Source organism: Trichogramma pretiosum, unplaced genomic scaffold (assembly GCF_000599845.2).
Source record: "Trichogramma pretiosum strain Unisexual culture from Peru unplaced genomic scaffold, Tpre_2.0 scaffold7, whole genome shotgun sequence".
Lineage (NCBI taxonomy): Eukaryota > Metazoa > Arthropoda > Insecta > Hymenoptera > Trichogrammatidae > Trichogramma > Trichogramma pretiosum.
The window spans coordinates 2,934,874-2,962,845 of record NW_019641639.1 but is presented as its reverse complement, the minus strand read 5'-3'; the positions used below and the strand labels follow the sequence as shown (position 1 = coordinate 2,962,845).

General features: G+C 44.9%; 3 protein-coding genes across 4 annotated transcripts in view; 1 reads left to right on the top strand and 2 right to left on the bottom strand.

Annotated features, from left to right (window-relative positions):
* Positions 1–27,972, bottom strand: part of LOC106648626 (probable serine/threonine-protein kinase dyrk2) — an 84,346-nt gene that overhangs the window by 37,996 nt on the left and 18,378 nt on the right. Inside the window, exon 2 of the mRNA XM_023459573.1 lies at positions 19,098–21,209. Coding sequence (XP_023315341.1) covers positions 19,098–21,077 — 1,980 coding nt within the window. The 5' untranslated portion in view covers positions 21,078–21,209. The remainder of the gene's footprint in view (positions 1–19,097; positions 21,210–27,972) is intronic.
* Positions 2,219–3,971, top strand: LOC106648627 (zinc finger and BTB domain-containing protein 41-like). Its single transcript, XM_014365662.2, has 3 exons — positions 2,219–2,391; positions 2,469–2,580; positions 2,666–3,971. The coding sequence occupies exons 1-3, from the start codon at positions 2,354–2,356 to the stop codon at positions 3,593–3,595; spliced, it is 1,080 nt and encodes a 359-aa protein (XP_014221148.1). The 5' UTR covers positions 2,219–2,353; the 3' UTR covers positions 3,596–3,971.
* On the bottom strand, positions 8,608–14,937 carry LOC106648628 (transcription factor Maf). Of its 2 annotated transcripts, none has more exons than XM_014365664.2 (2): positions 14,309–14,937; positions 8,608–9,422 (listed from the first exon to the last, which is right to left on the bottom strand). In XM_014365664.2, the coding sequence occupies exon 2, from the start codon at positions 9,237–9,239 to the stop codon at positions 8,739–8,741; it is 501 nt and encodes a 166-aa protein (XP_014221150.1). In that variant the 5' UTR covers positions 9,240–9,422; positions 14,309–14,937; the 3' UTR covers positions 8,608–8,738. The 2 variants fall into 2 exon arrangements, with proteins under 2 accessions (XP_014221150.1, XP_014221151.1); XM_014365665.2 differs by lacking the exon at positions 14,309–14,937 and adding an exon at positions 14,278–14,297.

Here is a 27,972-nt window from a genome sequence, read left to right as displayed (position 1 = left end):
TCTCTCTGTCGCTCGTTGCGCAATGAGAGCGAGAGAGGAGTATAGCAGCGGCTAAGCTAAGCCGTACGCAGCGAGACCGAGAGAGAGAGAGAGAGAGAGAAAGAGTAAGAGTGCAGTGCGTCAGCTAATACGAAACGCGGCCGAGGGGGCAATTTTTAGAACAAGCTAGTGCACGACGCACGATCGTCGTGAGGCCGCTGACACACAGACCGGTGGACTTATAATGCCGGCTTACGTGCGATAATAATTTTTTCGGCCCCACTTATATCCAGCAATAAAGTTCGAGCTTTTTTCGCACGAGAAGCTTGCAAGCTCGATATCATGAGTTCGAACGCCGAAAGTTGCGAGGCGGTTATAAGCCCAGCTTTATATACGTTTTTAAACATACGTATATCGATGCGCTCGAGTGAAAAAAAAGTTTCATTTTCCGAAGAAACGTATACGTACGAACGAAAAACACCTCGCTCGGCGATCATCCGCTCCACACACACACATGTAGGTTCTCAAAGTACAGAAATATGAAGGGGGGAAAAAAGGTAATATCGAGACGCGCGGAAAGTAGGTCACAGCAGCGGCAGTCAGCTCCTCTCGGGCTGCGAGCGCGCTCGCGAGATACGAGTATTATTATTATTATTATTATTTTATATATACCTAAAGCGAGCATCGAAGCTTATAAGTAGTGCCAAAAGTCGAAAATATCTAGGCACAACTGCTATAGCCTATTTTCTAAAGGTAGCATAGTGGTAGCCTCTACGCATGCTGCTCTTAAAGTTCTTTGTCCCGAAATATAACACTGGCATATGTGTGTGTTCAGTCCTATACAGCATCGAATTAGTACTGCTACGCGAGAGCCAGGGCTAAATATTGGATGCGGCACGGAGCTGCTGCAGCGGCTCATCTCGGACCGACGATCAAGTGTACCTCCTATATATAATATATAATACGCACCGTTGAATTTTTTACCGTGGGCGCCCGCAATTGCGCTCAATTGCAGGCTTCCTTATCTTATCCGGCTGCGGAGCGAGAGAGAGAGAGAGAGAGAGAGATCTTTACGGTGGACTAGTAACGTTTTTTTTTCTCCTTTTTTTTACAATTGCAACTCGCACAGTGATAAAACAATGGAAAGTACCAATAGGGTATAAAGAATTAAAATGACCGATCGATAATACGCCACGGCGCGCAATGCATTACACGCTCTGCTCCGGATTTTCTCTTATTGCTTTGTTGCTGCTGCTGTAGCAAAAAAAAAACTCGACACTGCGTTCGTTCTCTCTTTCAATGTGTATATACTACGTAACACAGACACAATGTATACCACGTGTGCAATTGTGTTTTTATGCTCTCTCTCTTGCTCGCTCGCTCGCAATAAATCAAATTTTTAAAGCCGCGTGCAGTTACAGGTTTTCGCGCTCGCTTATTATCCAATTTTTCGTACATAGCATAATCGCGCCTTTATACTTGTCAGCACCTCGACCAGGGTATAGTGTACACATACGAGCGCAAAGCGTTTTTAGATACGGAGCTTCGCGTATATAAACATCAGTGCATATACGCACATATGCACACTTACACGCGTGACTTGCTATATCCTTGCGTCTTACTATCTGAATCATCTAATCTCGGCGCGAGTTTTGTATTACAACTTCACAACGCGTGCATGCATGCATGGTGGTGAGGCCTAGGCTGCAGTGTACATTTTTCTCGGTTCGGTAGACTCGCAGCGAATACATATTAAGCGTATGCCGTGTAAAATGTACCCAGCACACGTGTGTGTGTTTGCAAATGAAAACTATTTCGTTATATATTTAATCCCGCGGAGCTGGTTTTATAATAATCCATTGTTTTGCCAACTGATTTATTGCATTAAATTGACTGTATTATACGCTTGGATTGCTGCGTCAATACGGTTTTATGTATGTTACCATTGCTCTTGCCTCAGCTGTGTGCTTCTCATTTTTCCATAATAATGTACTCGTTGATGGAAAAATGTTTCGACTAGGGTTCGCTTTGATTCGCATTGAAAATTTCGAAATTCGATCGTACATGATTTGTAAATATCAGTAAATCGATTTCAAGCTGAACTGGCGAAGAGCACTGCGCAGAGCTTCTGCTCGTTCTGTTGTTTACGTCGTGTGTATCGCATGCATGACCTCTTCGTCGTTTTGCTGCCAACGAGGAGCCGTACGCCAAGTTTGTCGCGCATAAGCTGTGGTACTCATATAGGCATAAACGCAGTTTTTCAAAATATAGCAAACGTAACACATGTCTCTATGGCAGTTTTTCGGTTTAGTTAGCTTGATATGTGAAATTATCACAGGCGGGTCAGTTTTTAACGAAATTCCAAGCGAGAACAATGGAATCTAGTGGTAACATACTGAATTGGGCAGTCAGGTAATTTTCACTTTGTGAGAATGAAATTATAAAAAAATTATAACCTATAATGATTGGTCTTGTTGAGGTTATTTCAGAGTGAAAGAAGAGCCTATCGATGTGTCGCTTAGGGAAAATGATAGTGAAATGATGGACGAGAAACCCGAGCTTAAAAACTCCCAGCTCTTACCATTTCTGCGAGAAAATAAAGTAAGTTTTAATGATTATATGTAACTCGTACCATACACATATATTTTTAATGGGAAAATCTTAAATAGCTTTGATTTTTCAACAGATCCATACATTTAGAAAATGTTGCGTTAATCAAAGAAGTGTACTGGATGAAGAAGTGAAAATAATCGTTGAATGTGAAGACGTCAAACCCAATATTAATTTATTAACTGAAACCGCAGAGGAGTTGAAACAGGAACTTTTTGGAGACTACACCGAAGAATTGAATTCGAATTTCGACTGTGAACTCGTCGAACAAAATAAAAAAAGAAGAATTATAAAAGAGTTTAACAGTGAACGTAGACTCAAGACATACTGCGGTATAATGCATAATGATACGACCTATCCATGTGAAATGTGTGGAAAGAAATTCTCGACTAAGAGTAATCTCAAAGTTCACGTTAATACGAAGCACTATGGTGTCACACATGCATGTGATATTTGTGGAAAAACATTTTCAAGCAGAAATTATGTAAGAAAGCACATTGATTCCGTACATAAGGGTATCACGTATGCGTGTGATACTTGTGGAAATTCATTTCAACTTTTGTCTACTCTGAAAATCCACGTTAATGCGAAGCATAATGGTGACAGACATGCTTGTGATATTTGTGGAAAAAAATTTTCAAGGAAGGATTATATCAAAAAGCATATTGATTCGGTACATAAGCGTATTACATGGGCGTGTGATATGTGTGGAAAAATTCTTTCAAGAAAGGATAATATGAAAAACCACATTAATTCGATACATAAGGGTATCACGCATACATGTGATGTATGCGGTAAGAAATTTTCACATGAAAGAACTGTCAGAATCCACGTCGATTCGAAGCACAACGGTATCACACATGCATGTGGTATAGGCCATAAGACATTTTCACAAAAATATTATCTCAGAGCCCACGTCCATTCAGTGCACAACGGTATCAGACATGCATGTCATGTTTGCGGAAAGTCTTTTACTGAAAAAAAGGAATCTCAAAGTTCACATTAATTCAAAGCACATTAGTGTCTTACGGGCATGCGATGTATACATATGAAATATCCAAATAAATTTAATCTCAAAAAAGCTTCAATAAGGTGCACAATAGTGCAATCACTTGTATATGTGAAATATAAAAGAATTCACAAGAATGAATATTCGTCGGAAGCATATCGATGCAGTACACCACACACGTAACACAAATTGATGAACGTATCAAATCTGATTTAAATATTTTGATAATAATTTAAAATTAGCTATTTATAACAATATTATTCTTTCTTTCTATGTTACCTCATTATGTACAAAGTTTAAGTTAAAAAAAATAATGAATTTCCGAAGGAAAATGAGGTACATTAATCATTGTAATAATCTAATAAAATATTGAACCCCCTAAGTTGATGTCAATTTTATTACGTCAGACACTGTATATTAGCGCTCATTGCTCACCCTAAATTCTGCAAGCTCTATTTCGCTGCTTAGATCGAAAACTGTTTACGCCGTTCAACACGTCAATTTTTCATAAGAAAGAAAAATAGGCGCGATAAAATGGGGTTCGCCTTTTCAACGAGCGCTACGCTACCTCCCTTTGACCTTGGTATAATATACGATTGATAACGATCGCAGCTAGATCGCGCACGTTTTCCACCACGCAACCCCCCCCCGACTCTCGTCGAGTGCCATGAAGCAAAAAAAAAAATCGGCGCAAAGTGCGTCAATTATTATCAAGCAAAGTTCTCGATTATAGCAGCTCCAAAGTTCGTGCATACATTACATGGAAAATACCGCGCATACTGGGCAATAAGAATATATTCACTTGGTGGTGCAGGCTTGCGCGCGCGCGCCTGCACACGAGATATCGAGTAAATTTCCTGAGCGAAAGAGAGAGAGAGAGAGAATAAAGTTTTCATACCATCAGAAATGTGTGTCCCGATGCCCGCAGATATTGCAGTTATACGCACGAACGAGAACACGGGGGAGAGAGAGAGAAGTGCGATAACCGGTTCCCCGGCCGCAGAGACCGGACTCTCGACTCTTGTGTTGCTGCTGCTGCTGCAGCAACTTGTTTATGCACACACGCACTCACTCACACTCACGTGTCTGGAACACACTCACATGCACTGGTGCTGGTGTCTTTGTGTATGTATTATCTGTACAGCAGCTGTGCTCGCGGAGCGAAGTGCGCAGCCGAGAGAGCGAGAGCCTTGTATTTTTCGGGTATACACGTACGCAGCAGGAAAAAAGGAGCAGAAGATAATAACATAAGTTAAATTTATAAGAGCTGCGGAGCTCGCAGAATTCCCCGATGACCAACACATACACATGCACGTGTACGTATGTAGCGGTTCTGAGATTCGAACAAAAGTGGATGAAATAATTAATTAAACCAAAGTTGCCTGTCTATGTACGTAATTCCTCGTGTGCGTCAGGATTTGCGCCAGTGATTTTCGTGTAGATGTATAAATATAGTTAGTGGCACACAACAACACTGGCTACTGCTGCGGGCACAACAATGGGCAGCTGCAGCAGCCCGCGCGACTGTAATTGACATTTCAAGATCTCTTTTTTTTTTTTTGCTTCATAGCACACAGGAGTCCGTAGTAAGTAGTTGTTTAGCTGCTGCTGCTGCGTCGTCGTCGATTCCGAATCTCGTATACAAAGGAGTCGTCGAGACAATGCGATTGTTTTCGTCGTCTAAACTTTTGGCCGGATAAATAGAGTAATTGTCGCGCCGATAAAGAGGTCCGGATTAGAAATTAATTTGTATTTCTCGCTCTCGAGCTTCAAACAACCGATAAGTCAAAGACGATGATGATGATGATGACGATGACGATGATGTATAGCGTTAAAGCGCAGCTATATAATATAGTTTTAAATATAAACTTGAAAGTCGAAGTCCTTGAAGTTATTTTCGAGTGCACAACGCGCTGGACGATAATTTTTCAATATAATAAAATAAAAACAAATATATATGCAAGTCGCATATGTGGTATATATATAGAAAAGTTCAAGAAACTATTGAACGATCGACGCGGCCTGAAAATAGTCGTTGTCGCAAAATAAAAGATCGAGTTATATTGGCAAAGAAAACGATCGCGTCGCTTTTAGCGCGCAAGTGCAACACATAATACAGAAGCAGCAGCAGCAGCTGTGGCCTATGGATCACAAATATAAATCACATACTCGATCGATCGTTATAATAATGAGGTACGGACGATGCACGAGAAGGAAACTCGCGCGCGATCGAGGCCATCGAATGCGTTAATCATCCCCGCGCGATTCAGTAAACAAAAAATCGAAAAAAGATGCGTGCGGTACGCGCGTCAATTATTATACGGCACAAAGGTAGGTGACCCCTCCTGGTCACGAGGGCAATCTCGTAAAATAACAATAGTAAAACGTCTTCCAAAATTTACCAGTATGCGTAGCAGAGACACAGTCATGACGTGTCCTCAGCGCGACTCAAGCGACGATGAATCGATAAACAAAACCAAACAAAAATCAAGTAAAAAAGCTCCAACCATTGGCCAGAGCTTGCAGCACTTTCTAAAACGTATCAGGCTCGCGCACTTGCGGACAGCAGGCCCGAGACTACGGAACTGCGCGCGCGACGTCGTGCGCTACGTCGGCCGCAGAGCTCTCGAGCACGCTGTTAGCTCTGTGTGTGTGTGCTAGGCTAGCTGCTCTCAATTTCGTCCGATACATTTATACCATATAGTGCTAGTAACAGTAGCAGTACACGCGAAGACCAAGTGCTCAAGGGCTCCTTATTAAGTTAACCAACGTCCGCCTCTATACATATAGTAAAAGTCTGTGTGTGTGTGTGGGTGCGTGGGCGGTGCTGCCGCTAGCCGATGGTGGTACTACGACGTGGCGAGTGCGCTCGAGTTTCAACCTGACTTCGTAATCCAATAGAGACGCGACAAGCTCACAGCTACACGCTGATACCAGCTACTACACGATATATAGATTTATATTATATACATACCGTGTGCGAGCTAGGCTTTCTAGCTGGCTGCGTTTTTTGCTGCTGTGTAGCGTATAACATATAGAGTCGCACCGATAAAAATCAAGAGGCAAAATTCAGGAGACTCGATTTATCCGGTCGACTTGGCTCGATACGTAGGATCGATATTATTATAAAGTCTCTTTTAGTTGGATACGGGGGCCGCGCGCAAAAGCTCGCGATGGCAAAGTTAAAGTTTCGTCGTCGTCGTCGTCGTCGTCGCTCGTCGCGTGCAGATATCGCAAAGTTTCGGTCGCCGAATCTATATACTTCCACTACTTTATAACGAAATATATACGCGCGACACGAGAGCCATAGAGTTAGAGCTCTGGTGCCACAAGCCGGTATATAGGTATGTGCTTTTATGTGTACAAGTGCCCCGCAGCAGCAGCAGCGTCTGCGCGTAAACCAGCACACAGCACGGCCAGTCAGCCAGCCAGCCGCCGGACGAAAATCGATTTTCGGCGCGTCCATAATAGCAGCAGCAGCAGTACTGGCAGAAGCAGTAGAAAAACACCCCCATGTTCATTGACCTCGATTTCGTTCATTTCTCTCGCTCTCTCTCGGTATCTCTCTCGTTCTCTTCGTCGCACACACACGTATACAGGCGCTAAGCTGCTGTGTTGCGTCGCGCGCATATAATACAGCACACGACACATCTTCCGCACTGACACACGTGAAATATAATATTGCGTTTTTATTAATTATTTTCGGCCGTATCAGAAACTTACTGGCCTGTATCGCTACTCGTACGTATACGCTACGGCTGCAATCAAATCGATTATAATCGACTTCGTGCATGGTATATATGTAAAATAATAAACGGTCTCGAGCGACGACGAACGAAAAGCTCAGCAATTTTGAAATGACGCGCGCTTCACAGTCGTAGTCGTCGCTCGTTGTCGCCTCTCGCTGCAATTACATGAAATAAAAATGATAAAAAAAAGGGGCACGGAAGCGAGAGCGCGCGAGATCTAGTCCAACTACTGTACCGTCGCTGCTCTGTGATTATAAAAGATAGCGCGTGCCGAGCGCGCGCGCGCCACAAAACGAGGATTATTACGAAAGCTTCAACCAAGTGACGCGCGCTTATGTATATACACACAGAGCGTAAAGCTTTGCCGCTGCTGCTGCTCCGAGAAACGAGAGAGAGAAGAAAGAAGAGCTTTCACCCACCCGCGCGTCATCAAGTCGACTGTATAAAGTTTGAAAGCGGGGGAGGATATTCGAGCTACATAACGCGCGATCCTACTTTCTGTTTGTTTGCGCTGGCGTATACGTACATAATGTACAACCCTCCCCCGCCGCCGACAAATAATCCTTGCTCACTCTATTTATCGTAAACATATCTCAATATAATATACCTATATGCACTATAAACTTTCAATATCCCGTTAGCTTCACCTTCGGATCTGTGCGTGTATAGACTCTCTTTCTCTCTCCGCTGAGGCGCGAGGGAATCGCGTTAGGTGCGTGGGTAGTCGTTTTCCTCGCGGCGGCATATAGTATAGTAGAGAAACAAAAAAGTGAGCCGTGGATGATTCAACGGGCAATTTCAAGGCCCGCGCCGACGAGCCAATTTCATTTGTCTCTCTCTCAATAACCAATCCATTTTTGTGCTATTTTATTATGTATAAGCCCGGGTTGCTGCTATATAATCATCAAGTTGAAAGGGATCGACCGAAGATTAAGCAGCTCTCGTATATATATAAAATACGAAACTTGTATCCGACAAATAACACATTATATAAGTTTCGCAATATTTTATATCCTCCGACTCGTGGCTGGCGTGCTGTAAGCTAATTTCGCCCGCTGCGATCGTCGTATACTACCTATATAAAACATTGCACCTACGCACTTCCAAGAATCGAAGAGGATACATTTAACTGCGTCTTTCTCGGGAAATGAAATCGTGCGTCTCATTGGGAGTCAATCGATATACACGAACACAAAATCATCGCTTACCATGATGCGGTCCTTTTTGTGATGCAGCGTGTGATAGTGATGATGCATGTGATGGTGCCTCTTCTCTCTCGTGGCGCTCTTGTGATGGTGTCGGCCGGCGGCCCGGTGCGGCGGATACGTGTGATAGACGGTGATGCCGTTGGGCCCGCAGCCAGGGCCGCTGCTGCTGGTGCAGGTCTGACGTCACCTGCCACCACCGCCGAAATGACCACCACCACCACCGCCACCGGCTTCGACCAACTTGACCGTCTGACTGGCCGTGCTCTTGCTCTGAACTTTGTTGCTGCGTTGAGCCGCCGCCGCCGCAGCGGTGCCGCAAGCTCCGCCGTGGCAGGTCGTCGTGGTGGTGGTCGAGCTCGACACGCTGCTAACTTTCTGGTTATCGTTGCCGCCGCAGCAGCTGCCACCGCCGCTGCTCGACGTATGATGATGGTAATGATGGTGGTGATGGTGGCTGCCGCCACCGCCACCGCTACCGCTGCTGATGCTGCTGCTGCTCAACTTTAGAGATTGCGGCGGCTCGTTATTGCTGTTATTGCTGTTGCTGTTGCTGTTGTTGCTGTTGCCGCTGCTCTTGTTGTTGTAGCCGGCGACGAGATTGACGTTGCCCGAGACGCCCAAAGACGTGACGGTGGTGGCCGGGTCGAGCTTCACCAGCGCGGCTTGCAGCTCGAGGGCGTCCATGATGGTGTGCGGCTTGTATATTGGCAATTCCTCGATCGTACGATGGATAGAATCTCTCGGACTCGGCTTGTTTATTTATCTCTCACGAGTCGCAAATATTAAAGCTCTCCGTTGAAATTTCAATGATCCTCGCAGTCTTCGGTTATACAGTCTACATGTTTTTTCGACGGATACACACACACACTATAAAGCACGACGAAGGATGTTTAATATTGACGTTTCTGTGTTCTTACGACTTTGCTCTCTTAGGCTAAAAGCCGAGGCTAACGATTCAATCGCGGCTCTGCCGCTGCTTCAATCCGATAAAACAATTTCATTTGCTTCTTGCGCCTCAGTCGTCGTTCGCGCCGCGTAAGTGTTTATTTTTTACCAAAGCTTTTATACTACTATTACAGTGGCGCGTAGTACAGTTGCGCAAAGTTAAGAGAGAGCCGTCGCCGTCGCTCGCTACTACCACTGCTGCTGCTGCGTAATCAGACGGCGACTATACTCGCGCGCGCAGTTTTGAACAAACACACGGAGGGCAGCAAAACTTTTCTAATTACTCGGCGTGCAGCGGCAACGGCAGCAGCAGCAGCGCAAGCTCTCTATCGAGGTCAAATTAATTGTGACACCCGCAAGGGCCATTATTCAGTATTATTCCCTTGTTCGCCTTAAAATATCTATACGTAGGTACGTATGCTCTATTCGCCGCCGCCAGTATACGGTCTGCACTAATGCCAACTCGATGGTCCCTTTGCTCTTTCTCTCTTCCTCTCTTTCTCTCTAACCTATGAATATATAACGTTATACATATAGGGATTATTTAGCGATTTACAAGCTGCTATGGCTCGCGCCTCTGGGGCTTTTCATTGAATTATCACGGATGCTGAATGTAAGCGCGCATAAAAGTCGAGATATATTCGAAATTTTGTTATCGTAAACGAAAGATATGCGCGCGAGCGAGCTCGAGCGCGTATAGTGACGCATATTATATTATATGTGGCCGAGACGCGCGCGAACAAAGATGAGTTTTAAATGGGAGGTCCGATTCCACGAAACATTGATGCGTACATAAATGCGCGAGTCTGTGTGTGTGTGCTGCAATGTTGGCCAACACACACACACAGGAAGGCTTACTCGAGCTCGAGGGACACGACGGACGACGTTATTAATGACGACAGATTATTCAGTTGCGGCTCGGCGGCTCTCTGTATATACAGAGCTGCGATGTGCTTTTAATACACATATAGCAGCTCTCTCGGCTCTCGGTCAGGACAAAACCTGCACGGCGCAGGAATACGCGCACGAGAGGATATCGCGAGCGAGAGAGGAGAGAGAATGCGAACAGGTCCAGTGATTCGCGTGAGCGAGAACGACACACGGGGCACGGGACACACGCGGCCAGCGCAGAGAGAAAATACCGTGAATTCTTCTTCTTCTCTCCTACGCGCCTCGCCTCTCGCTCGTGTGCGCTGCGCGCGTACGGCAATTTTTAGGAGAAAAAAATCGAACGCGCGAGTGAGCGAGCGAGCTGCGAAGGATTCCAACGAGCAGACGTGTCGCGATGTTTTATTTTTTCCCCCTGCGTCCACGCGATATTCTCTTCTTTCCCCATCGCGTTTTTCTTTCGCGGTGGCTCGCGCGATGCGTGCCATTCATACGTATGCATTACATATTTTTATTTTATGCGCGCGGCGCATTATATTATAAATGCACGACGACGACGACGATGATGATGATGATGTAGCACCAGCGGTGCTGCAGCGCGCGAATAAATGTTAAAGAGAAGGCAGCCTATTTGTCTCTCGCTTAAAAGTATATACATATAGTAGACGAATTTCACTCTCTCGCTCGACGCGCGACTTTGTACAGTATCTGCGTATATATCAAAGGGCCAAGGGTATCTTCATTATTCATTCGATTAGTAATGCCGAGTGCTGGTGTACATGCTCCGGCGCGGCCCGCACGCGCTGCTGCAGCCGCTGCAGCCCAGGCACTATCGAGGGAATTCCTAACAGACTCTTAAACACAGCTCTCTGTATAACTGGCATAAGGTGGCTGCTACGGCGCAATATCTTATCGTTTTACTTAGTGTGTGTGTACGCGCGAGCCTTTGGCGTGGCTCATGTATAATGCAGGCGGCCGTGTGTCGGTATATATGCACTGTGTACGTGCAAGTACACGGACTGCACGCACACACACGAAAGAAGCCAAACTAGTTTTCGCGTTCCTGAATTGATAGAGAGCCGCCGCCGACGACGACGAGAGGAATTTCGCGAGCTTTCGCGCGAGCTACGCAATTTCGTTATGCGCCGCAACTTTTATTGGTGTGCGTATACGCCTTGCTCTCTCACCTGTTTATTAATAAATTTTGCTGCTCGGTGCAATAACGCGTGTGGGTTTCAGCACGTACTACCACCATCACGGAGCTTGGAATCGACAGAGAGCACACACGAATTATACTGCTGCACTTGGCAGCAGCTTTTAAAGCCCCTCGATTCGATTTCAATAGGCAGCCTATTAGCCGGGGCATTATAGGCGGTATTGTTTTTCAAAATATCATTAGCCACGTGAGGCAGGAGTGCGCGAAATATATACTCTACATTGCAATACTGCTGCGTTATGGAGCAGCTCTCGAGAGCCACGAGAAATTCGTATAATACTCTGCTGCGCGGGATATACACGGTGTACTGTACAGGTATAAATACGCGCTTATATTCGTATACAATATAATATAATACGCGCAAGGCTATTACGATGTACGTATGTCGAGGAGAGGATTGCGCAAAATTGTATATAAAGCCGAGCGACCGATTAACACCACCGAGCCCTACTACTTGCACACGACTTATATTATAGAGACGTAATATCGACGATAGATCGAGAGAGAGAGAACTCGAGTATCGAACGTCGTTGTCGTCGCTTCTGATCTTTTTCTCGGCTGTATATATACCTGTAAGCGATAATTGTAACAAACTATTATATATTACGCGCACGTAAAAAAGGTCGATTTCGCTCGCACAAAGTTTCGCGAGCTTATTTTCATTTTATTTTTTTAATGGGTGGGAGACCGATAACGATCAACGCGCGATGTAATTGAAAGCTCGCCTCGCGCACGAGAGACGCGTTAAGTCATCGATTATTTCTTTCTTTTTTTATTTTTTATTTATTTTTTTGTTACTCGAGAGTTATAAGATCGCGAGACGACACGTCCTCGTCAAACTGCGCGATAATCCCTGATAAATAACCTCGGTAAATGGTCGACGAGTTGTTTTTTAAATTAAAAAAATTTACAATGTACTATATACGAGAGAAGCAGCAGCAGCAGAGAAAAGAAAAAGAGGAGTGAAAAATATGCAGTCACCACAGCAGCAGCACCTATTATTACACGCGCGCGGACGCGTCTTTTTCTATATACTATGCACGCACGCAGCCAGAGAGCTGTGGGCAGCTATCTCGTAATAGCCCCCCTCTGACTTTTTTTAAAACTTTTTTTCTTTACACTTCTCTCTCTCTCTCTCTCTCTCTCTCTCTCTTTCTCCTACCTTCTTTCTATCCGACGCAGCGATGATTTAGTTTGGGCAGCCGCCACCTCGCGCACGCCCGATGAAAATTCATTTTACGCCTGGGACTCGTTGGGGGATTCGAATTTAGTAGTATATACTTAATAAAGATCTCTCGCTTTATAACGACGTATATAGCGCCGCCGCGTGTTTACTGCACTCTTAGATAAGAGATGTATTAACGCACCTATATATCCACTCGAGCTGCTTCGAATTGCATAAGGTCGATCGCATCGCGCAACGATGCATCGCAAAAGCTCGTATATATTTTTTCCAACTCTATTTCTTATGCACGTACATTGCAATATGTCGAATGCGCGCACACGACTCGTACAAGTATTATATAGCGGATGATTTTTTTTATTCTTCATTCCCTTATGTTTTTTTAAGATTCAAACGAGTTAGAGAGGCGAAACGAGATCTTGCTTACTCGTCGTCGTAATAGAGGCAAAAAAAAGAAGTAGAAAAAGACGACGAAAAAAAAGACTCACGTCGCAGCCAGTGCGCACACCACAACTATCTATAAAGAGAGAGAGAGCTCCGAGGCTGTATGTGCTGCATGCACGGCTTAAATATTCCATCAAAGGGTCCCTTCTCTCTCTCTCTCTCGTTGACACGAAAAATTACTCGCTGGCACGAGCTTGAATCAATAGCCCCCCAACGCGGCACACGGCAACGCGCGAGACTTCTTTTGTTTTATAATCTTTTCAATTTCTCGCGTACATGTATATACCTCTCGCGCTCGTGTGCATATAGTTTTTTTATTCGAAAGAGGGAGTATAATGACAGATTCTCTGACGGCCTAACGTATGATACTCGTCGAATGATCTCGTCGCTTGTTTCACGCTCGACTTTTTTTCCTTTAATGTTTTTTTTTGTAATAATTCGTGACAGCTGACTCTGAGTCGTCGTCGTTCGCTCGCCCGAGTTGACATCCCAAGGCAAAAACCCCATTAAAAACTTACACACACACACACGAAGAAGTTTCACGAGATTCGAGGATACATACGATTTTAGCGATTCAATTAAAGTTTTTTAATTGCTATGACAAAGTAACGGAACTCTATATAGTCAGGTACACGACGGGGGTAAATTTAATTTTGTCCTATCGCAAGAAGACGCCCGCTTCCACGTACAGTGCAGGGGGTTGAATGTAAGAAAAGGAGATAGATAGAGAGAGAGAAAACAACTGCTGCTACTGCTGCTGCTGCTGGGGGGGTTGGCAATGCAACAGTGCAATTTGGCCCTATTCTTTTGTACATGAATAGCAGAAAAAAATGTCCTAGACAAAAAAACATTAGCCTCGCTTCGTTCATTACACAGCGAAAGAAGAGCACGTCGTCGTCGTGTGACACAGAAACGAAATAAACAAACAAAGTGCAAACACACACAGACACATCGTCATCGCAGTCGATGGTGTAGTGCCAAGTGCGTGTAATAATATGTGAGTGCGCACCTCAACGCAGAGAGGGTGCATACTCACACATACCTACGTATATATATAGCCGACACGCACGCACTTACATTATTATTATGCGAAGCTCACATAGACGCACATAGAGATCTAGATACACACTTGTTATTCTTATTATTATTATTTGTGTTACGCCAACCTCCTTCGTGTCCTGTTTCGATCAAAAACACGTACAGAACAACACTGTTTCTCACTTTTTCACTTTTCGCGCTTCCTCCTTCCTTCCTCGCTTGTGTTTCGTGTATATACTTTATATTATTACGGAGGCACTGGCTGTGGCGGAGTGCAGCGCGGAGTGCAGTCGACGCCCACGCACCACCACTACTCCTATGTGTACTCTCCTGCCCTCGCGCGCCGCGGCTCTCGCTCGCTCGGCGCTTGATAGCAGCTATGTAGCTGCGCGAAATTGTGTATGTGTATGTGTGTAGGTGTGTACGACTATGTAAGAATTAACGCACTCCGAATCGGAGAAATAATACAAGCGAGAGAGAGAGAGAGATGGATGGACGCGCGGTGCTTTGCTCTGCGCCGAGCGCTTCGCGCGTGTGATAATAACAATCAGTGCACCGTGTAGATGTATGTGATGTGTGCTGTGTGTGCATATATTCTCTGTGTGACCGATGCAGCGCCGTGACGTGAACTACACACTGATGCTGGACGCGAGTCAGAGCGAGTTTTGTCGTCGACGACTCTGCTGCTGCTGCTGGCTCCGACTATGACGACGACGACGACGATGAACCTAGGCGCCGACGCCGGGCTCTCTCGCTCTTTCTCTCGCACACTCATACACGTTTATGCGCTCTCGTTCTCGTCGTATTGGTGTCTATTTGACCCTGTGTTGGTGTAGAGTCTCGCGCTCTCTCTCTTCTACGTACGTGTGTGTGCGTTGGTTCGTTTCGGAGGTGGGGGTGTGTGTACTGGTTAAGGGGGTGGTTGCACCCGCTTTCTCTCTCTTGCTCCGCTGCTGCTGCTGCTCCTATTACCACACTGGTATATAGCGGGATCAATATATGAGGAAGAGAGAACTAGCGCTACTCGGGTCCTGCTGCCTGCTCCCGCTGCTTCTTCAGCATCCCTACGCGCGGGCAGCGCCCCCTTTTTTACTGCTGCTACTGAATATGTGTGTGTCTGTGTGTTCGTGCACTACAACGTATCCTCGTTGTAGTCGTCGTCGTATTGCATCCTGTCCTGCGGCTTTTATTAACATGCAGGACACACAAGACACACACACGGACGTTCGGGGCTTGGTAATTTTCAATGTGTACATACAGCGATGTTTGGCCGATGTCGTTGTCTCAGGCCAAGATTCGGACCATGATAAATGACGACGATGATGACGATGATGGATCCTTGGCATGCTTTTTATGCGTTCGCTTCGTTCATACGTTTTCGTAACGTTTACTTGAAATTCGCTCTTTTCGTCTTATTAAAGCTCTTGTATCGTGTTCGATCGGTTGACGAGCATACGAAAATGTTGGAGTCGATTCGCGCCAGCCAGACGGTCTTTTTGCATTGTTTACTCGTTCTTTTTTTAATCCATACGAACCTGCGATATTCATGGTCCCAAAAATAGATAACGAAGCGACAGCTTTTCAAGCGATCTTTTGCAAACTCGGATTAATAAATGACAAATCTGTGTGCAGATTGAGTCGATTCAAACTCGTGTCCACGGTACTTTTGAAACTCAAATGAATATTAATCGTCTTTTGTATTGTTCCAAGCCAGTTTAAATACCGTTCGACATTATAATTGGATCACTTTGAACGACCGATGGTAACGAATTTTCCCAATCCTCGACGCGCGTCACTACGTGGAGAGTGAAATTGTAAAACGAAATTTCTATGTCCCCCCTTGTTCTGATTAGAACGCGCACAAACGACGTAAGACCAAAATAAGATTATACATCGAGTTTGCACGCGGAATTAAATGCTGACTAACACTTCGATCATTGCCCATTTTTTCTCGTTTTCCAAGTGAAAACCCGACATTATTACGCGCCAGCGTGTAATATACACCTTTACGCGTACAGCTATCTCCGCGTACGCGCACACAAGCTTACTCAACATAATCAAACGCTGATTGTAAATCCGAGAGCCGCGTAAAAGTTTCTTAATACCCCCGTCCCGGTAAATTGACGTTTTTACGAATATACACGCAACGCAGTGCAGCAGCAGCGTTGGATTTCAGAGATTTCATTTTTACGGAGAAAATGTTGCAACGAGACCGCGCGCGGCGTGTATTTATAATACTGCACACAATATGATTCGCCCCAGAACGAAAAAATAAAAAAGAGAACAGGCTGCGCGATTGATTTATACAAATGTTTATGCGAGTTTCGTTTACTTACGCGTATAGTGTCAGTTAGCCTCGGTGGTGAATCATCAGAGATACGCGAAATATCATAAGCTCGCGTTTACTTCTGTATACAGACACCAGTTACAAGGGAAGATTTCGCTATTGAGACCGATAGTTATTTTTTCGATTATTTCCTTTCGTCACTAGTATGTTGAATCATACATCGATATTAACATACATTCGCTTACTTTACATGTAAATAAAAGCATTAATTATTCAATATCTTGTTTACGATAATAACGAGCAATAATATGTCTTTGGACTAGATTCAAAGAAATGATTGATACAACGATAAAGATTCATTTATTACAAGCATCCACCATAATGGGGAACACGTCGATTTGCATTACACATGTTTTTTGACTTTTGGTATTCATGGTAAAAGCTTCGGTGGAATGGAGTGTGGCACGCCATCTCAACTACTTTCTTTCAAATGTTGCACTATTACACGTCGAGCTATCTTACACGGGACGAGAGAGAAAGTAGAATTTCGCCTCGCGCACCAAGACGTCGATTCCTTCGTTATCGACGCAGGCTAAAAAAGCACCGGCACGAGCTTGTGTACCGACGCTCGAGTCAGATGGCTCTGGAATCAGTGGCTTATTTTTACTATATATATATTACACACACACAACCATAGATCGTCGTCGCCCGTCAAGCTCCTTTTAACCGAGCTCCTTTACTTTGCTTTGTTTGACGGATTATTATACTTCGAACGCGGTGGCAATTAGTCAAGCTTTTTCAAAATACAGACTGTCGATTTTTGCACGTTACAAAAAACGATCGTTCTCAGAAGAGTTCATATAATGATACCGATTACACGGAGAGCTGGAAAAAAGGCTGCGTTCATTCAGTATTCATAAGGCTCGACCTTCGTGTCACGTATACACACGCTCTACCCGCGTGCCCATAATTAATAACTGTCGTGCCGTGATTATTGGTCTACTAATACGGTACTCTCCTCTCTCTCTCTCTAATTGCACCATGTAAATTAAAAGGAGCTGCAAAGTAAAAGAAAAAACAGAAACGAGTGCATTGCTTCTCTGCGTGTGTACGTATGTATCGAGGACGTATTTTCTGACTGTGTATTGTCACGATGCACTTGGGTACATCTTTAAAATGCGCAATCACTGTAGTGTCAAAATGCGCGCGAAAATCACGACTCGTAATGTTTTTTAATTAGACGCAGCAAATTAAGGATCCGATGCTCATCCTCCACATACACACACATACACAGACGGTTGAAAATTCACGCGGATTAGAATTTCACGTACTATTATATAGACGCGCAATTATAACGTTTCACTCGCTGGGCGGGCATTAGTATAATAGAGAAGGTGGTTGGCGTACGGTGTGCGATCGCTATATTTGATCAAGACAACTCTGTACACACACACACGTGTGTGTGTATATAGAAACTTTTTTGAAAGTCTCTCCTCAGCGGTGGCAACAACGTCGGACTCGCGCGCGGGGCAAAAGACTCGACGGTGCATGCACTTATATGCACGCCGTCGCCGCCGTAGTAGTTGCCGCACAGTACTCTGCACAGTGTGCATGTAAGACATACACACACACACGTATATGTGCATCGATTGCGCACACGCGCAGAAGAACAAGCGCGAACAATGGACTATATTGTGTAAAAAATTCTGAATGAGAGCGTAACGCGATATGAATGTATCTGCATCTTATGTGTATATACCCAACGCCGCCTGTACAGCAGTGGTGCAGTGCCGTGCGGTGCCTACTTGAATTTATGCGAGGCCGAACGATCGAACACCGAGCGAGTAGAGAGCAGCGACTGTATCTGGCGCGCGCCGCGCTAGACAAATGCACGAATACGGGGCGAGCGAGATTACGATATCATTTTTAGCAAAAGGGGAGAATTTCCCGATATATGTTTTAAAATTTCATCTCGTTGAGCGGGAGAGCGGAGGAAGATTCTGGATGCGTTGTTTACTGCATACACACGCAAAAAACTTAACGGTTCATTAACACTCGTAAAGATACACCCGAATGGCGCTATTATTTATAAGTGGCAAATATTAGCGGCCGGTAAAATTTTCTACTTAAAAAAAAATCGGTGTAATAAAGACCTCTTCTTGTATACGAGGAAATCTCGCGCGGTATACAGGGGCTCTCTCTCTCTTCTGCTCTCAGGGAGAACGATTGCCGCGCGATTAGATAGCGATCCATATACTACTTTATACGACCGTTAACCGCAAAGAATGGAAACTTGAACTTTTTAAAAATGCCTTTCCTTTCTCGATAAAAATGATAGAAATGACTCAATAATTCCAGTAGTCCTCGACGACACACGAGGAGAGACAGAGAGAGGGAGAAAAAAATTTCACGGTTTCAAACGGTTCCTTTGTGTGTCACGTGTTGTGGCTATCTGCTGCTTACTGCTTAATATACCTGATACCGTCACCTTTACTTTCTAAAAAAAACAAGAAGAAGAAGAAAAAGTCAAGAAACACAAACCTCTTTATGCAGCGGCTTCTGTCGCAAATTAGCGAAGCAATCCTTGCAGCTGCAGGCTTTTCTTTTCGTCAAACTCGTCATTTGCGGCGGCATCGGCGGCACGGGCGGGGGCAGCGGACTGGCCGCCACCTCGAGACTGTCCGAGCTGGAGTTGTGCCGTCGCGGAGGCGTGATGTTGGTCGCGGCGATCGTGGCGCGCGCGGCGATCGACGAGCCCGGATTGCTCTTCAAGCCGTTGTTCATGCCGTTCTGGTGGTCGTTCATCGAGGGCCTGGCCGAGTAGGACGACGACATGGACGACGTCGAGGCGAACAGCGGATAAGAGGACGACGCGGCAGTGGTGTTACTTCCGTTCATGGTATTGGCAGTGGTCGATGGCTCGTGGAGCTTCGAGCTCGAATTGGTCGACGTCCGGGGCGGTTGCGGAGTCAGAAAGTCGTCGAGGAGATAAAAGCTCTGGGCCCGGGCCGAGCTGCGGGTGCTCTCTTTGGCTTCCAGCCTGCTTCTCAGATCCACGTCTATGGCCTCGAGGCTCTTGACGACGTTGTTGCCGCTCGTCGTCGAATAATCACCACCACCGTTGGCTTTGGCGCCTAATTTTTGCGTCTGAGGCTGTTGCTGCTGCTGTTGATCCTTGCGACGATAATAGCTGTTGCTGTAGTTGGCCATCTGCGACGAGGCGTTGTTGTCCATGCTCGAGGACTTGCGATCGCCCGGCCGGTAATCGTCGGCCATCGACATGCTCGCGTTGTGGCGAATGGTCGGATGATGCGACGAATTACCGCCACCGTTCGACGACGAGTGATGAGTGGCGGTGCTACTGCTGCCGATCGGCAGTGGCTTCAGCAAAGCTCCCAGGGACTTCCATCGTCTGTCCTGATTGTTGCTGTTGTTGTTGCTGCTACTTGCGGCGCTGCTGTTGCTGTTGCTACTGTTATTGTTGGACGACGAACTTGAGGACGGAGTGCTCCACTTTCTCGCCTCTTTCGTGCTCTGTTGCTGTTGCTGCTGCTGCTGCTCGGGGGTCGGTACGCGTCCGACGCAGGGCCACTTGCTGCTGGCCTCCTTGACCGCCGTCGACGTGGACGAGGAGGCACCCGGTGGCCAACATCTGCGCTCCTGCGCCGGCGAAGTCGTCGTCGTCGTCCACTTGATGTCCGGCTCGCTCGACATGGAGTTCTGCTTGTTCTTCCACCAGTTGGTCGTCGAATTGGTAAAGTATATGAGGGCACCTCTCAACGTGTTCTTCGACTCGTTGGGAGTCGCAGTGGCCGCCGCTTGATGATGACTCCCGCCGTGATCGCAGTAGCCGACGCTCTGCTTGGTCATACCGTTGCCCAGATACGAGCCCGTCGACTTGGACATGACGTCGTCCTCGCTGCCGCCTCGATTCCCTCTCAGCATGACCGCGTTGGTGCTGTGCAGCCTCGGCCTCATCCTCACGAAGCCGTACTCGTTGTTGTCCGCCGCGTTGTTGTAGGAGGAGGACAGATCGTTGCTGAGCGCCGGTTGGCGACTATTGCTGCCGTTCTGTTGACCGCCGAGCTGCAGCGACGACGCGCCATTACTGCCGCCGCCGACGCCGTTGTTAGCTGCTCCGTAGGCTTGATTGTGACGATGATGATGGTGATGGTGGTGATGGTGATGGTGATGGCCACCACCAGTGAGCTGGGCCGCGGTCGTGAACAATCCGGGCTGCTGGGGCAGGGTCGAGGTGCGCGCCCTGTGGCCGACGTCGGACGAGCCGCGCTGAAGGCACGAGAAGCTCGCCGAGTGGCGCAGATTCGAGCTGCCCGGCTGCTGGCTCACTCCCAACATTTTCGACTGCTGCTGCTGCTGCTGCAGTAGCTGCTGTTGAGTCGTCGTGAATTGGTTCTCGTTGCTGCCGTACGAGGATACCTTTGGATGGGAGCGATGATGATTGTAGTGGTCGTTAAAGGAGTTGCGCGTCAGGATACCCGTCGAGTAAGCGACTGCCATTATTGCTCATCGTCGCGGCGCCGCCTATACGCATCTCCTCTTGTACTTTTACGTACACGGACACTATTATCTATAGCTACGATGGTGATGATGATGATGAAGATGATTTGGATGCGAAATAAATCATAACATCTGAAACAGAAATAAGAAGCGAAGGTAGGATCACGTGCAAAACAAATCATAACGACTAGATGAGTAAACAATAATAAAAAAATCATAAGTATGAGATGGCTTCGTGTGGTAATAATAATTTAAGGGCACGATGAATCGTAAATAATAGATCGAATGAAGTGATCGAGTGGCTAATAATGCACCCTATGTGCCAATCGGAGCAAGAATTGTACCGATGTATGCTTGACAGTCATCGGGTTTGTGCAGGAGTAAAATTCAAACACAAAAAAGTAATATGTTTAAGATAATTTTATTTTCGATTCAATTTTTTGTTACATTTATTTATTTGAACGATGAAATGGAAAATATACAATATTAAAAAATATCATTCGTAAAAAAAAGACTAAAAATATGGTTACTGAGACGATCCTTGGACCGCAGTCGCTAAGCAAATATTGCACAAATGCTCGTTCATCAATTTCTCGATTATCATCTGACAGCATAGATTCGGCAGTCGATAGTGGATGAGCCCGTAGAAAGCAAAAAAATCCTCTCCCGAGAGAGACGATCGGTGCAATCATCCAAGAGTGTCCTGAGGAGATCATTCAATTTGTTCGAGCGCGCCAAGCTCGTATGTGCATTTTTTTGCAGCCTCTTCGGGTCGCAGCTGCAGCACCTCGCGGAGCGACAAATTCGGCTGTATCATAATTTTTTTTCGGGTCCTGCGCCAACGACTCGACATCATACCCGGGTCCCGATGACTGCTCGAACTGATTCTCTCTCGATGTATCCGGAAATCCTGACATGAACTCCTCGAACTTGTTGTGGTCATGCAAACTTTTCTTCAGTTTTTTCGGTTTCTCGAACAATCCGTACTCGGTGAACGATTTCATGATCGTCAGGGCGTGGCTCAAATACAATTCGTATCTTTTTTTCTTAAGAATTTCGATGATGATCAAAGCACCAGACGCTAGTTTCAGTGTAAAATTGTCCCACTGGTTTTCATGGTTTCAATCCCTCGGCGAAATAAGCCTCAGTGGGAAAAACGAAGAGGGACAGATCGGAGACACGATTCAAAAGTATTTCGACGGTTTTCGGCGCGAAATTGCCCACGGCCCGTTGCCCAACTTGTCCCGGGCGTCGAGCCGCGATGCTCGATTTTTTTCCCGACAGATCTTCAAACATTTTTCCGCCAAGTCGTCGCCGTGGTATTTCATGCAAATAATGTGCAATGGTGTAAATCCATCACGATTACTTACATAAGGAGCTTACATTAAGCTCTTGTCGTTCGGGCGGGCCGATCTGCGAGTACGCTATGCCCCGATCGACGAAGAGCAGCATATATATTCTTGCGTTTTGTGCAAGGGAATTATGGGAGTTACCTCGTAATAAACGACGCAGGCATGAATTATTTTGACATTTGGCGATTAATAAGAGGGGGAATAACTCGAGTGATTTCAGTAGTACGTGCGCATTTGGGAAAAGCCAGAAAAAAGTCTTCATGTGCGTGCATGGCAAGAGGGCTTTGTTTCGGATTTTGCTACAATTTTAGAACAGCCCTCGGCTCGAAACCCTTCCGACGAAAATAGCTCAATGAGTTGCATCGGTTTCACCACGTGATTTGAACGACGCGAACGCGTGTGTGTGCGTACTCGGCAGCAAGCGATTGCACTGCACTGTTGAAAAAAAAATTAAATTAAAAGCATATTTCGTGTACAATCAGACATTAGAATTAATTTCAACTGCACAATTCTTCATCTAAATTCAATCATCGTACTGATTACTTTTTATGAAAAAACGAACAAAAACAATTACATATTCAAATTTAAATAATTTTATTAAAAATTAATTTTGTAATATTGATTTAGTTTCTTTCATTGAGAGTACAAAAAATTTAAGAAAATCGATGTAATCAAAATTAAAGCTAGCCATGACCACTAGATGGCGAGTAACTTCATGTGCAAATCTGCAAGTGACAAAGTAAAATAATTATATAAGAGAACCGTTCCAAAATTATTTTATCAACACAGCTGGTGGCATATTTCAAAGGTGTAAAATTAATATAAATACATGAAAATTGATGTACTTGGAATTCATTTGTAAGAACTTTACGTTAAATTTATTTCGATAGGATTAAAAAAAATTCCTTAAATTTAACTCAAATTACTTGAATTTTGATGTTTCTACATAAAAATGCGCAAACAATTCTAGCGTTAAAATTTGCATTTAAGTCGACAGAATACCATGATATATCATAAAATTAGTAAGAATTAAGCAAAATGCCCTGCTGATAACGACAATGAAATTTGAGTCTAAAAAATTGTTTACTCTCGAGTTAACGAGTCAATTTGGCTATTACGATGCCTTATAGCTCGCGCTTGGTTCTAGTATATAAATTTTATTTACAGATACAACAAAATGTCAGCAATGCTGACAAGCTACTTAGTGTAACGTCTCGACTGCAATAGCTCACTATGACCGATATTCCATATAACGTGCCTGTAAAAACCACGTTTACATAAGATTTCGTAAATTTCCAAGCACAAGATGTATACTCGGCGATCATCGCGATATTTGGCCCAACCGCGTGCGGCGAGCGGGGGGTAATTCGGGAAAAAATCGCTGCTGAAATAATAAAACACACACACGCGGACATATTGTATCTATATACGTAAATCGAAGGCACACAACAGCTACCACGGGCAACGAAAACAAGTCCAAGCTATTACTGTAATAAACGTCTCTAGGTACACATATATATGTAACACATCGGCAGTCTTGTATTTGTGTAGGAAAAAGGCCTGTTTATCCTCGGTAATACGCGAGAGACAGAGATAGAAAAACATAGAAAGAGAGAGAGACCTGACGCAAACACCCACCAGCCTTTCTTACTATATACTCGTGTGTTTGCGCGCGTGTGTTGTAGCGGCGCACGTACAAATGCATCATATGAGAATGTATATATGCATATATTGTGTGTAGTGCGCAGTATATATATAATAGAGAAAAAAATAAGCAAGGCCGCTGCTGCAAGACATGTGCGCACACACAAGTATAATAGCAGAAACAAAACATTGCGAAAAATGCAGCGTCGAGTCGTTTCTCGCGCCGAGTTTTGAAAAACTCTTTACCTCCTCGTGTGCGTCGTCGTCGTCGTTGAGGCAATCAATTAAGCTTTAATAAAACGACGCGATAAAAGTGTATAATTTTTCGTACGTACGTATACGATGTACATTTTCATCGCTCGCACTCTCTTTCGCGATAGCGCGAAGCTCCCCTCGCGCGGCAGTTTTCTCTTTTTCTCGTTGTTGCTTATATATATACGGCTCGACGAAACGTCTAAGAAGGAGTTGTATACCGCGTTTACTCGCGTATAATATACATGCTCCAAATACTATCTAGGAAATCTATGCGGCTGTACGCTAATTAGTCTCTCTCGCTCGCTCGGGACCGGTACACCACCTCTCTGCGTGTGATACATCGAAATCGGCAAGGATACGCGCGCGCGCGTGTATTATATAAGAGAAGAAGGATATCTTTTGTTTCAGGTTCCAGGACTCGATGTTTTTTTTTCTAACGAGCGCGTCATATATTTATATGCATATCAGTTTGAATAATGCTCGTATAATTTTCGGGGGGGCTGCGCGCGGGGCTTTATTAACTCGTCGGCGAGGATAAAGATCAGAGCTGCGCCGTGCACTAAATTAAAGGAAGGGCCTCGTTAGATTATTTCTGCATGCACGCCAGAGTATATACGTAAACTTTGTGTAACGTTTTGAAATATGCACGGCGGCCTATCTTTTTTGGTAACTAAATTAACATTCGGCACAACGTTACTACTACCCGTATAGGCACATCGATTGCCTCGCGAGTTCTTCTTTTCTCTCTTGCTTCAACCGCTTCTGTACTTTATTCTCTCTCTCTCTCGTCCTGCACACGATCAGGAAATGTAACAAAAAGGACGACAAAGTTTCTTTCTCTCTCTCTCTCTCTCTCTCTCTCTATGGCTGGTGCATGTGAATATATAGCCGTGTATAGAGTACCGCTGCCAACACAGCAGCAGCAGCAGCAGCAGTAGTCACGCAATGACCGAAACATTTAAAATTTCGTGATACCGAGCAATATCATTCACTCGCGGCGGTTCATCCGTGTATATAAGAATTTCGCCATATAACAAGTGTGTCTGTGTGTATATATATTTTAATGTACATTTTTTTCCGTGAGAAATTATGCCCGCGCGCTGAAACTCAATATTTTCTCTGTTGGCAATATATATGCAGCACATACACACACACTGTATATGATGTATAGGATTTGCACTTGCACGTGCAGCAGCAGCATGGCATTATATATATAGAGGCACAAGAGAGACATTGATTCGCATGAGGCATGCAAGCTTTTTCGAGCCGCGCGCATTGATCGCGCGCGGCGTCGGTCGCTTTCCTCGGCAGGTCAGCGGCCACTGTGTTACAATATATGCCTCGGCGGTACTCGCTCTCTCGTCGTCGCCGCCAACTTGTGTGTGTCTATATGTGTCTAATAAAGCTCGACGAAAAAAAAAGAAACAATACACGAACGAGTTCACCGACTTATTGAAAATATCGAGTTACACATTTATGCTGTATACGTACTTTAGACGTTCTTATGTATGAAATCAGTAGACCGAAAGCTCGGCTTTATACACGGGGAAGTAATTAAAAAAATTGATTGTATTATTTACGAAAATTCAAGGAAGCGCTCGAGCAAATGACTTGTAAACGTTGAAAGAGACGTCGTATTATAAGTACGAGGACATCGATGAAACAAATCAACTCGTATACAACTTGCACAAGCCATTATAGAGCTCGTTCGAATTAATCAATTTGCATGGCGCAAAGAATTTATACGCATAGTTATGACACGACTACTGCGTGCTTGCGTTTGTGCAAGCTTCACCCCACGGGATATCACTATACCAGAACTGTGTTAATCGCTTCCTTTTCTGCGCGCTCCGAATCCAAGCCCGAAAAGTCGATCTCGCCATTTGTCCTCCTGTTTTCACTTCGCGCGAGCTATATGGTTGCGAAAAACTCATGTACACGAAGAGAAAGAGGATGAACTTGTCCGGCCACTATAAGGATCTCCTAATTTTATCTTGCGCGTGTAATTAGCCTCGAAGCTGAGCACATACCGCACGTGTACACGCAACAGAGAGAGAAAAAGTTGGAATTCGTCATGCAAGCCACGTTTTCCACACACACGAAGCCTCGGAAAGCCTAGCTAGCTTTCCACTTGAAATCATAGATTGAGTAAAGAAAAGAAAAAAAAAGAAGCGAGTTTATCGCCATTAAGACCAGTAGAGTGTGCAGCAATTTAGAAATTTTCTCTCTCTCCTCCGTATATAATATAATACGAGTACGTGTGGCACCGTATACAGATATATATAAGCGGATCATATTATCTACGAGTGCGGTTCATTGTTGCAGATTTTACGTAAGAAAATTCGAAACATATCTCTCTCGCGTATGGTAGTACATGCCGATCGAGCCGCGTGTATACATAATATTATGAGCAGGCCGATAAAAATGACAAATTTTTTATATCGAGACCACTGAATCGACGTTTTCTCTCCACCCGCAAGCTCGAGTGACTCACGCGGATCACACGCCTCGATCGACTAACGTTAATTAATATATATTATTGGAATGAGTCGGATTCCTTGCGGGAGTTGAGGCCAAAAAGGCGTCAATAATCATCGTCGTCAATTATGAATTATTTTACCGTGTCCATTGAGAAAAAAAACCAATGTTTTCATCGAGAAGCTATACGAATAAATCTTCCGATGCGTTCGCGGCAGCGGCGCGTAATAAAATGTGTCGATGCGAGTAGGCGTACTCACGCGCGCACAAAACAGGTAAGTAAGTATGTATAATGTCAGGTGGGTTGTGTTCCGCTGCTGCTGCTGCCTCGCGACAAATTGTATTTAAATTTTATTCGCATTGACAAGCTTGTGACTCTGCACCGATGCTGTTTCTGCGGCTGCTCTACATGCGTTTATTTAAAGAAAAAAAACGTGTGTCATCCGCGAGCATCGTGATGCTGCATTAAAAAATCGGTAAATTATCAAAGCGAAGAAGAAATTTCGCGACTGCGATCGTCGTCGCATCCCAAAGAAGTCGAGCGGCAAAACGAACCGTGTCACGCCCCAGCTGCTTTTATCGAGATAGCGGCTTGGCTTATATGCACTCGGATATATATAATCGAGACGACATCTCTCTCGAGCGAGCATTTCCAACGTTCTCAATTATACGATGTAACATATGACCTAGAGTTGCATAAAATATATCTTCTCGTATTATATACGAGTACTCGTATTCGAGAAAACAAATGATGATAATGTAATGTGGTTTGCCGAACGCAGTTGCATATACACGAACGGGTAAGAGCAGTTGATGTCGCGTATAGTACTGCGCATTATGAAACAAAACCCGACAACTGCTGCTGCTACTACTCCCACTAGTTTCGTTAAAAAAAAATGTGCCACTTGGTCAAGCAGTTATTGCAGCAGCATGAGCGGTGGTTTCTGATTTTCCTTCTGTTACCCACTTCGCGCGCGCACGGTAGCATGAATACGTCGATCAGTCAAGGATGAATTATTTTTCTTCATTAATAAAAAAAAATAGAGGCGAGAGAGAAATGAGTTAGCGGTGCGAGCATTTGGTGCGAAACTACGGCGATTTCGTTTAAATCGAAAGCTTTGAAGAATAATGATTTTTCAATGTGAATATTCCTCGAACGCTATATA

Bases quoted from the DNA above. Each gene is read 5' to 3' on its own strand.
- LOC106648627 (XM_014365662.2), top strand. From the start codon at position 2,354: ATGGAATCTAGTGGTAACATACTGAATTGGGCAGTCAG. The intron at 2,392-2,468 runs GTAATTTTCACT...AGGTTATTTCAG, and splicing joins ATACTGAATTGGGCAGTCAG to AGTGAAAGAAGAGCCTATCG. The intron at 2,581-2,665 runs GTAAGTTTTAAT...ATTTTTCAACAG, and splicing joins CATTTCTGCGAGAAAATAAA to ATCCATACATTTAGAAAATG.
- LOC106648628 (XM_014365664.2), bottom strand. From the start codon at position 9,239: ATGGACGCCCTCGAGCTGCAAGCCGCGCTGGTGAAGCTCGACCCGGCC.